The following is an 11,062-nucleotide window of genomic DNA, read 5'->3' as shown; positions in this document are numbered from 1 at the left end:
CCTCCTCCTACTGCCTTTCTTTCCAGGAAGGTGTCATGCACAGTTGGCCCTTTAACAACATGAGTTTGAATCTAACAAGTCTACTTACACATAGATTTTTTTCAATAAATACTATAAAATACATTTTCTCTTATGATTTTCTTAATAACATTTTCCTTTCTCTAGCTTACTTTATTGTAAGGATACAACTTATAATATATATATAATAAAATATGTTAATAAACTATGTTATTGATGAAGACTCTGGACAATTGTAGGCTATTGGTAGTTCAGTTCTGGGGGAGTCAAAAGTTATTAGTGAGTTTTTACCTGCACAGGGGGTTGGTGCCCCTGACCCTTGCCTCTGCATTGTTTAAGGGTCAACTATATGTTATAGATTATTATTTCCTGCTTATTTCTTTTTCTCTCCCTTTCCATGTAAGAGTTTTCAAGGTGGCTATCAAAATGTTCTTTTCCATAATATATTAAGCACATTAAGGATGATAACACTTGCCATTTAGATATAGATTGCTGGTCTGTGAAATGCCACATCCACAGACAAAGAGTAACACATATTATCCAGAGCCCCTGGACTAGGATGATCTAACTATTGTAGAAGGCACTTGGGCTTGACTTACTTTGGGGAAGAGATATGTACATGAATGGGTGGTGGGCTGTGTTATGTTGGGAAGGGTACAGAAGAAAATATACACGTGGAAAAAGGGAACACCGGTGTGTGCACAAGTATATGCATGTGCTGGGCACTGAGAGTTGAAATGTATCAGACCAGACTCCTTTCTTCATTGAGAAGCTGCCGCTCCCATTGTGCATGCTTTTGGGATTGGACTGCTCCCTCCCCGTGTCTTCTTGTCCTTTGTTACAAGGATGCACACATGCCAATTTGTGGTCCTCCACTAGATATGGCATACAGACTCAGGGTAAGAGAAAGTCACTCCCCTCTCTCTAGGATTACGAGGACCATATAGAGTGACTCTGGACACCACACTGGCACAGCATGTATGGGGAGAAAGCCACACAGAGGCTAGCGGAGGAGAAACACAGAGGAAAGACATAGAGACACAGCATGGTGATTTTTATCATTGAACCCTCCTCCTGGATTTATCCATGCCTGATTTAGCCAAGCTGTCACTGAGCTAAAATTTCCATTTTGTGCTTATGAATGTTTGAGCTAGGTTTCTGTCACTTGTTATTCAAAGAGTTCTGACTAATAGTATTACTAACACAGCCTCTTAGGGAAACCAAATAAAACTGGGCTGGAAAATCAAGGTATGAGATGACATGCTTAGTTTTTTTTTGTTTGTTTGTGTGTGTTTTGTGTAGTGAAGCCTTGACGAAAAGGCATTTAAGTCAGTATTTTCATGAGGGTTCCAAGAATACTTGGTTATGGGCATTAAGAACCAGTGCCTGTAACTCATAGGCACATTGTACCTTTGTGTGGTTATATAATCCTCTTTAAGCACATTAATTCCCTAGATCCCTTTGAAGTGAAAATTAAAATAATTTCCCACAATTTATCTTCCTTGTCAAGTAGCAGGGCCAAGGGCTTTTAAGAACTTGTGCTGCAGTTTTGGTGACTGTAGGACAGATGACATCACTCTTCTGGGGATGATTTCATTTATGCCCCTTTTGGATATAACTGAAAGCAAACCCCGCCCCTGGAGGGAGGGAAACACACACACACACACACACACACACACACACACACTCCCTCTCTCTCTCTCTCTCTCTCTCTCTCTCTCTCTCTCTCTCTCACACACACACACACACACACACACACACGCGGGCTTGATGAGTCTTTGTATACTGGAGCTTTTATAGGCTGATTGGCATGGTCAAGTGGCCATTGTTCAGAGAGTGACAAGCCCCACTAATTGGCTCTTTGCCAGGCAAAATGGCACATGAGAATTTTTCTAGTGAGCCTGTTCTAAGGCACCCTTCTAAACAGATCGAACTTCTCTTTGGAACTTCCACACTAAGATTGTGCAACGAATCCCCCTTCCTTATGGTAGTAAATTTCACCTCCAACTGCAATGCTAGGGGTGAAGGAGGCACTAGAAAGAAGGATAGACCTTCGTAAAGCAATAACCTCTTGGCTGAAATGCATACTTATGACTTTGATATGCTCCCTGCAAAATATTCTGAACCCTTTTCTGACAGGTTTTGCCACGTATTCCAGATAATTTCTTATGATTAGAAATATTTAACCTGCTTCTGCGCTCAGTTGTCCAGGGATTAGAGATTATGCCTTGGTTTCTACGGGAGATAAAGTTTAGAGACTACGCCCAAGGAAATATGAAGCAATGTCTTTTAGCAGAAATGTGAAGTATGTACCAAGGTCCAGAGACCTTGGGAGAGGAGAAAGGAAGCGCTTGCTCATGGGGCTGAGCCTGGAGGAACCGGTTACAGAGCGCTGATCATAAATGCAAAGATAGTAAACGGGGTGTGTTATGGGCTGAGTGAATGTCCCCGCCCCCCCAATTTGTATGTTGAAGTCTTAATCCCCAGTGCCTCAGAATGTGACTGTTTTTGAAGATAGGGTCTTTAAAGAGGAAATGAAGTTAAATAAAATCATTAGGGTGAGCCCTAGTCAAATCTGATGAGTGTCCTTATAAGATGAAGAGATAAGGACACACACACACACACACACACACACACACACACACACGGAAGATTATAGGAGGGCACAGAGAAAATGGCCATCTATAAGCCAAGGAAAGAAGCCTCAGAAGAAACAAACCCTATTGATACCTTGACCTTAGACGTTTAGCCTCAAGAACTGAGAGGAGGTAGATTTCTGACATGTAGGCCACCCCACTCATGGAATTCTGTAATAGTGATTGATGTTTCGGTGAGAACTTGTGCTCTGAGCCTCACTCTCACAGAATGAAACTGCCTTTTCACCATTCCAATGTAGCTGGACCTTTTCGGAAGGCTTTAGCATACATTTTCTTGCTGTCGTGTCATCCAAGTATGACCAGCTATGCTTCTTTGTACTGATCTCAGTAATCTGTCTTCCTCTTTTGTGTCTTCACCTGCTGAACATGTGTAGAAATTTACCAAGCCTTCTGTTAGCTACTTATTCAAGCTACTCGTATTTCTCTCTTTAAAGTTCACCGGGTAGTCCCTTTCTTTAATCTGTAAATTTAAATTGCTAATGTGCTACTTGTCTAGCTGTTCTTTATAAAGTGGCATTTGGGGTGTTTATCTTTTCAACTCAGAAGAAGAGAAGAGATTGATTGTTGAATCTTGTTTTTTTGGCTGCATTCTGAGCTCTGCTGAGGCTATGAGCTGGCTTAGTGGAAGTCAAAACACAGGGTACTATATATGGAGGGGCCTTACATAGGTTTATGGAAATGTCCTTTGTGGTCCCAAATATGTGTCAGAGCACAAGTCATTGCCCAATTCATGTCCTGAGGTCAACACAGAAGACAAAGAGAGCCATGGATGAAAATCATTCCACAGGTTAGTGTCTCCATGAACTGGGAAATGCATATTTTCTATAGAGAAATCTCTCCTTCTGATATTACAGTAGTATATGACCTGTTGTACTTATAAGTTGAGGGTTAAAGGAAGAGTGAAAAGAGGAAGAGAAAGGATAAACCTCTTCTTTCCTTAGTAGAAATATAGCTATCGTGACTAAATTGAAACAATTGAGTTCTTATAAAATTCTTAAGTTAGGATTCTGGGAGGTCATATCCCTAGGACAGAATAAGAGGCACCTGAGAATCTAGTATTTATATGCCCAACGCTGAACCAGATGTCTGACATGTTGTTGGCATTCAAAAAACGTGTTTGCAGATAAATGAGTATAATGAGCAATTGGGCAGGACCACATAATGGGCTCAGGCCCTGTCAATCATTTCTGCTCTGCTAGTACAAAGGGAGAGAGCGACTATCCAGGGTCTACTAGGTAATGTCTGAATATGACTGAGTGCAGCAGTAACTCCTAATTTGCTGCTTCTCTTTCAAGAAGAATGGTGTTCAATAATATAAATATGGTCAAAAGAGGAAATGAAGTTCAGTTGTGGTGAGGAGATTAAACAGGGTGTAGGGAAACAGACCAGCTAATGAATGCAAGTCACTGTATCCAGATAAATTATATCCCATTGTAACCCACATGTCCTTAACCTCACTAGCCTCTGGATGCCAAAAGGGACTCGGATTACTTTTTTATACCCAGAGTATTATGGCCCAATCCCCCTGTGGCTTATTTATTTATTTTGGAAATTAACCCACTGCAAAATAGGCCTCACTGTTTGAGTTTCCTCTGGTAATGCCTCAGATCAGTGCCCAAACATTTCTGTCCATTTGTCCGACCACTTCCTCCTTATAGTGCTGCCATGTTATTGCCCTGCCTGCTAACCTAATAAGGAGACACCTCTTATCCTAATGGTCTCTTGGCTGACTACTGAGTGAAAAAAAAATCATCTTTAATTCCAGAGATAGCCACTGCTAAATCTTGGTGCATGTACTTCTACTTTTTTCTCTGTTTACATGTGTACACATAAAATTACAAACATATTATAAATATATTCACTAAAGGCCCGGTGCATGAAATTTGTGCACCTGTGGGGTCCCTAGGCCTGGCTGGCAATCAGGACTGATCAGGTTCCCCTCCTCCTCTTTCCTTTGCCACTGGGCCACCACCCCTCCTTCCCTCACCACCTGCATCCACCGCCACTTATCCCTGGTTCCCCATCCCAACCCCAGGGGCCTGGCCCTAATCAGGCTATCCAGGCCTACCAGCCTGGGGGCGGGGGAGGGGGAAGAGACTGGGAGGTTGGCTGGCAGGCCCCATTGGAGATCGGGGCCTGTGGGATGGGGGCAGCTCCTGCCTTGAGCGTCTGCCACCTGGTGGTCAGTGCACATCATAGTGACTGGTCATTCCTGTTCTGTCGCAGTGGTTTGCCGCTCTGTTGACTGATGAATTTGCGGACTACCGGACTAGATTAAATGTTACCATGTAGTTGGAAGCTGTGAGGATTAGGCAATTGTGACATATTGTGTGCAAAGAGGTAAAGGGTAGTATATGACAGTGGTTGGCAAACTCATTAGTAAACAGAATGGCAAACCGTGGCTTGCGAGCTGCATGTGGCTCAAGAGCCACAGTTTGCTGACCACTGTTCTGTTGTAATGATTGCTTAGGCTTTTATATATTTATATATATATATATATATATATATATATATATATATATATATATATATGTATATATATATGTATATAGATGAAGTAGCTTGAGATCAGGCTTTACATATTGTTTTGTACCCTGAATTTTCTTTCTTAACATTAAAAGTATTTTTCCAAATTACTAAATATTGAAATACATCATTTTTAATTCTTATGTAGTACTACTGATGAATATATTATCATTTAACAATTTCTATTAGACTTTTAATCTGTTTTCCATAATAAGTATCATTGCATTGTATCTTTTTATATCCATTTTCATGCATTTCTTGGTTGTTTCCTTAGCATACATTACCGTAAGGAGAATTCTTGGGGTGAAAATTATGAAAATTTTTAATATTCCTGCTCTTGCTTGTTTTGTTGTTCATCTGTTGTTGTTTTTTTAAGTACACAAAATTTACAAAAGATGATAAACTCCTAGGTATCAGGGTTCATGCTTTTCTTAACTTTGTATCTACCACACTCTCTTCACAGCACTTGGAGCTGGCAGGTTTTAGTGAAGTTAGTGTACCACTGACAACCATGAAGGTATTTGAGAGTACCTGGGAGAACCCTGAAGAAAACATGCACATTTCCAAAGGGAAAGCAGGGTTTAAGTTTTAGCATCCCATGCCTTGCCTGATCCAGAGCATGGGAGGAAAATAAATTCTCCGAGTCCAATGACACCTCAAAGAATAAACACACCTTATCTCAGTGGAGGACTTTTTTTTTTTTTTTAATACATATTTTATTGAGTTTTTACAGAGAGGAAGAGAGAGGGATAGTTAGAAACATCAATGAGAGAGAATCATCGATCAGCTGCCTCCATCACACCCCCTACTGGGGATGTGCCCGCAACCAAGGTACATGCCCTTGACCGGAATCAAACCCAAGACCTTTGAGTCCTCAGGCCGACGCTCTATCCACTGAGCCAAACCGATTTCTGCTCAGTGGAGGACTTTTTAGTTTCCTCCAATTGTCTGTGAACTCTTGGGGGCTCATTTTTTTTGTATGTCCAATCTCACACATCAATGGTGCAACATGGGCATTTATGGGCATGAGGGAGATGCCAGGGTCCTAAAAACTTGAGGTACAGATCACTTCAGGGGCTAGTGTTCTGTCATTATAAATAAAATGAGGCCTGGTGGTGCTCGCTTCGGCAGCACATATACTAAAACGAGGCCTGGTGCATGAATTCATGCAAAGGTGGGGTCTGGCTGGCCACCCCAGCCTAGATGGGGTGGGCTGGCGGGGGATGAGGGTAGGGGGTAGGGGACCCGGAAGGTTAGTCATCCCCATCAGCCAGTTGCCTGGGCACAGGGGCATGTCATACCGACGACCAAGAAGGGTCCTTCAGGTCACTTGGCTTTTATATAGATACTTTCCAGAGGCAGCACGTACTCCTTCCTTCTTTCTTTCCTCTGTGGTTGGAGAACAGGGGACTAAAAGGTAGAGACACGCCCTAGCCGATTTGGCTCAGTGGAGAGAGCATCTCCTGTGGACTGAAGGGTCCTGGGTTCGGTTCCGGTCAAGGGCACATGCCCCGGTTGTGGGCTCAATCCCCAGTGGGGGACTTGCAGGAAGCAGCTGATCCATGTTTCTCTCTGATCATGGATATTTCTCTCACTCTTCCTTCTTCTCTGAAATCAATAAAAAGATATTTAAAATAAAAATAAAAAAGGTGGAGACAGGACTGTGGCCGGGCCTGGGGCTTTTGCAGGCAGCGGAAAGAGGGAGAGAGAGGGCTGGGGAAAGTCTAGACATGCTTCCTTCGATTGTCCTCCCTTCCTCCGGGCCCCTCCCTCCGTTTTTTCCCTTCTGGTGGTGGACGCTCGGCCCGACAGGAGCCCGGCGACGGTGGGGTTCAGCCCCCCCACTTCTCAGCTGAATGCACAGCCGCCTTGCATGCCAAGCGGGGCTGTTTTCCAGTGGCTAAAGCGCTGGGAAGCCACGGCTCCCGGCCTCTCTCCCCTCTCCGTCTCCGTCTCCTCCTTGGGTCGGCTGCAAACTTCACCGAGACACCCAAGCAGCTCCGCCCTGGCAGCTCTGCACCGTCCTCTGCCCGGGCCCCGCCGGGCCCTCTCCCCGCAGGTCTCCAGGTCCCCAGTCTGCGCTCGGGGAGGCCGCCTGGAGCCCGTTCCCCAGGGCAGGTGGGGCAGGGGGGCTGGCTGGGAGAGCTGGAGGAAGATGGCAGAGTAAGAGGTGGGAGGAAGCAGCGCCAGACTTCCGAAGCTCCCCACCGGGCCCAGGCCAGGCCCCTTCCCCGCGCCGGGAGGACCCCCGGCTGCGGTCCCCTCCCCGAACCCAGAGCCTCTCTCTCCGTTCCCTCACCGGAGGCGGGAGCGGCACGGGTCCCGGCGGCCCGGCCCGGCCAAGCAGGCGGCGGCGCAGGCAGTGCGGCCTAGGGCGCCGGCGGCCGGAGCCTCCTCCCCCTCCCGGAAGCGCGGGGCGGGGTCCCCGGCCGGGCCGCGGAGGCGGGCGCGGGGGCCGGGGCGGGGCGCGCGGCGCTCGCTGGGGCTCGGCCGTCCGTGCGCGCCCACTCCGGCTCCAGGCCGCCGGGCTCCCGCCGAGCAGCAGCGGCAGCGGCGGCGCCAGCAGCTCCGCGCCCCTCGCAGCCGCCCGCCCCCGCGCGCCAGTGCATGGAGACGCCGCCCGCCGCGCGCCGCTGACCGCCGTCCGGCCCGGGACCCGCGGGGGGGCTGGGGTGGCGGCCTCGGGCTCCCGCCGGCCCCGCCGAAGAAGCCGGACTCGGGCTCGGCCGGCCGCCCCCGCCGCCCCGAGGACCGCGCGTGGCCCCGCGGGGCCTCGTCGCCCGCGCGCACCGCCGCGGCCCGGCCGTCCCGTCCCAGGAAGTGGCCGTCCCGGGCGCCATGGCTCACTCCCCGGTGCAGCCGGGCCTGCCCGGCATGCAGGTAGGCAGCGGCCGGGCCGCCGAGGGGAAGAGAGGGTGGGGGGGGGGGGAGGGAGAGATGCGCGGGCCGGGGCGGAAGCGGGGAACTTGGCGGCGTAAACACGGCCTCCCCCCCACCCCCACGCCGCCCCTTCCGGGGTCGCGCCGGCCCCTCGCCCCGCGCTCCCGGCCCCCCTAACCGGCGCCGCGCTCCCGGGCCTGGGGCTGCGGCCTGGAGGCGGCCTCGCTGGCTGGGAGTCGCGGTGGTCGGTGGAGGGCGGGGGGGATGCGGGGTGCCGGTGGGGGTGCGGGCCGCCTCGCTCACCCCGCTCCCCTTTGCCCCCAGCGTCTGGAGCGGCAGGCCCCGCGCGGCCCGGCCCCCGGGAGGAGGGCGGTGGGAAGCGCCCTTGGAGGCCCGGGCGCCGGCGCTGGGCCCTGCGCGCCGCCGGGGGCGGGGGGCGGCCGAGGCCCCTTCCCCTCTCGCGGGGCCCGCAGTTGAGTGGAGGCGGGAGGGGTGCCCGGGGCGCGCCGGGCCCGGCCGGGCGGAGGAGGAGGCGGAGGAGGAGGGGGGGGAGGAGGGGGGGGTGGAGGAAGAAGGTGTAGCTGCCAGCCCCACTTCCAGCGCGTTTGTTCCGCGCGTTTCCTCTCGGTGCAGACGGAGGGGAAAGTGGAACCCTGGATCCGGGAACCGGCGGGACATCGTGCACTCGGGTGTCCCAAGTCGGGGCTGACCCGGCCAGCCCGGGACGCGGGGCTTTTTTATTTTTTAATTTTTTTTTTATTTTTTATACGTAGAGTCTTGATTAGATCCAGATGAGTTCCTCTCCAGGAAACCTCTTCGCTGATACTTTGTGGCATCTTGCCTCCCAGTGACTTCTTTTTCTTTTCTTTTTTTTTGGGGTGGGGGTGGGGAGAGCGTGGGGAGGAGTTGAATTTCAAATGTACACGAATACATTCATGTTCTTTCTCCGATGGGGGCTGTTTTGGGCCCTTTGCAAAACATAAATCACCATCCTTGGCTGATGTGTGATGTTGGTGAGCTTATAGGTGGTGGGAAAGTGATTGGGACTGACAACTCGATGTGGTTAGGGTTATGTCCTTAAAGTTTCGTTCTCCCCGTTTAGTTACGCGAGTGAGCCTAAGAAAACAGCCACAGCATCTAAGCGGATTATTTATTTTAAAGGCTCATGTGCTCTCTTCCTTCATTCTTGAGGACTGAGAGGAACAGGGCTGGCTGGGACCTGGCCTCCTGGAAGTCAGGAATCTGTTCCCCTCTTCCCAGGCAGAGCATTCTCTCTCTCTCTCCCTCTCTCTCCCTCTCTCTCTCTCTCTCTCTGTCTCTCTCTGTCTCTCTGTCTCTCTCTCTCTCAAACCATAAAAAGAAACCTGGATTTCACTGTTCAGGTTCGAAATAGAAAAATAGTAACACAATGTTGCCAGAATTATAGTCCAAGGTTTGTTTGCTTTTTAAAGGAGTAGCGGTTAAAGTTAGTATCTGAAGAGTGTGCTTCAAGAAAACTGCCCTTGAATCTCATCTAAAGAGTTTTAAAACTCAACAGGCGTTTAAAACCCAAGCTTCAGCTGACTGCTAGGTGAAAATCAGATGTGGTTCCTTGGTATTTCCTAAAGTTCCTGGTTTGGTTTGAATTGCAAGGCAGGGTGAACTGGGTGAAAAATTATTTCTGACCAGTAGAGCAAGAAGACGCTCTTGTAATGATAAAAAAAAAAAAAAGTTTCCTTTAAGACTGACTTAGGCTGTTAATCAGGTTGCAGTCTAGCACAAATGCCTCCCTTAGTGTTTACCAAGAGGTATGCAGCCTTTGTGGAAAGAGAATTAGTTTGAAAAGGTACTTAAAGCCCCACTGGCTGGTGCCCTGGAGTCAGTATCAGATGGTTACCAGGGAGTATCAGGTCTTAGTACTTTCTTTTTTGTCCTCACTTTTTTCTTTCTTCAAGGGTGTGGACCAACATTTTTAAGTCATGGGCAAAGCAGGTGAATTTCCTGTAATCATTTTGCCTCTCAAATAAATACAGTGTATTTCCTAGGTAATGTTACAAGGGTGCGGTTTTTATTTTCCTTTTTCAGTGTCAGGAGTGCAAAGGTGACTTCTGACGGTCATCCCAGCATTTACAGCTACAAACTGTAAATACCATATTTGTATTGTACATGTACAAACTCTATAGTTGTTTTCAGTGTGCCATTTGGGGAAGGACATTCTCCCCTCCAAAAAACAAGCACACTTTCTTTGCATTAGCAGCTGCTGCCGCTCAGGGAGGCTTTCTCAGAGTTATGGAGGATTATGTTGCAGGCACGCCCGGCTTTGACTGTTCTCTAGGATAAAACAGAACTGCTAACCCTCTGTGCCCTAACCAGATACATCTCAGGTCTCGGTCTCTCTCTCTCTCTCTCTCCCTCCCTCCCTCCCTCCCTCCCTCTCTCTCTCTCTCTCTCTCTCTCTCTCTTTTTCTTTTTATCTCGTCTCTTGATCAGGGCTTATAAGGAGCTCACTTAAAAATTTCAGAAAGGCACCAGAGTGCATTGGCAGCCTAGGCAAAGATGCTTAAAAAATAAACCTGGATGAAAGGACATTTTAGTATAAACAGAATTTTTTTCTCTATTTTGCGAATCATTTTTATGTCTCTTGATTCTTACTGGTCCCACTTGAAGCGTAGGTATTTTCTGTGCCATTATCTAGATGTGGAAACCAGCAGGGCCTCATTGAACTGATGAAGGTGAGATAGTGTTGTGTGGCAAATTTGTGACTTGAAACCAGGTTATTTTCTACCTTTAAGGCCATACTCCCTACCATCATGCGTTATTGCTTTATTATTAGTTTTGCAGAAATTAACATTTATTTCACTCCAACTTGGGTTTGCTGAAGAAATTAGAAGTATAAGACCGATATTTTATATATTTAATCAGATGTTATTGAACACTCTTGTGCTAGGGCCTAGGGATTGGTGGCTATAAATCTGAATGACTTATTATAAATAACTGTTTAA

The 11,062-nt window shown here is 48.2% G+C and overlaps 1 protein-coding gene across 3 annotated transcripts in view; it reads left to right on the top strand.

Annotated features, from left to right (window-relative positions):
- Positions 1 to 7,682: 7,682 nt before the first annotated feature.
- STK24 (serine/threonine kinase 24) overlaps positions 7,683 to 11,062 on the top strand; it is a 100,763-nt gene continuing 97,383 nt past the window's right edge. For 2 of the 3 annotated variants that reach the window (XM_045588752.1, XM_045588753.1), the window contains exon 1: positions 7,683 to 8,081. In XM_045588752.1, coding sequence (XP_045444708.1) covers positions 8,040 to 8,081 — 42 coding nt within the window. In that variant the 5' untranslated portion in view covers positions 7,683 to 8,039. The remainder of the gene's footprint in view (positions 8,082 to 11,062) is intronic. The other variant, XM_036456570.2, reaches the window with a different exon arrangement.

The sequence above is a fragment of the Pipistrellus kuhlii genome, unplaced genomic scaffold (assembly GCF_014108245.1).
Source record: "Pipistrellus kuhlii isolate mPipKuh1 unplaced genomic scaffold, mPipKuh1.p scaffold_m20_p_3, whole genome shotgun sequence".
NCBI lineage: Eukaryota > Metazoa > Chordata > Mammalia > Chiroptera > Vespertilionidae > Pipistrellus > Pipistrellus kuhlii.
Note: the sequence above shows the minus strand (reverse complement) of the source record. Positions and strands in the feature narration are given on the sequence as shown.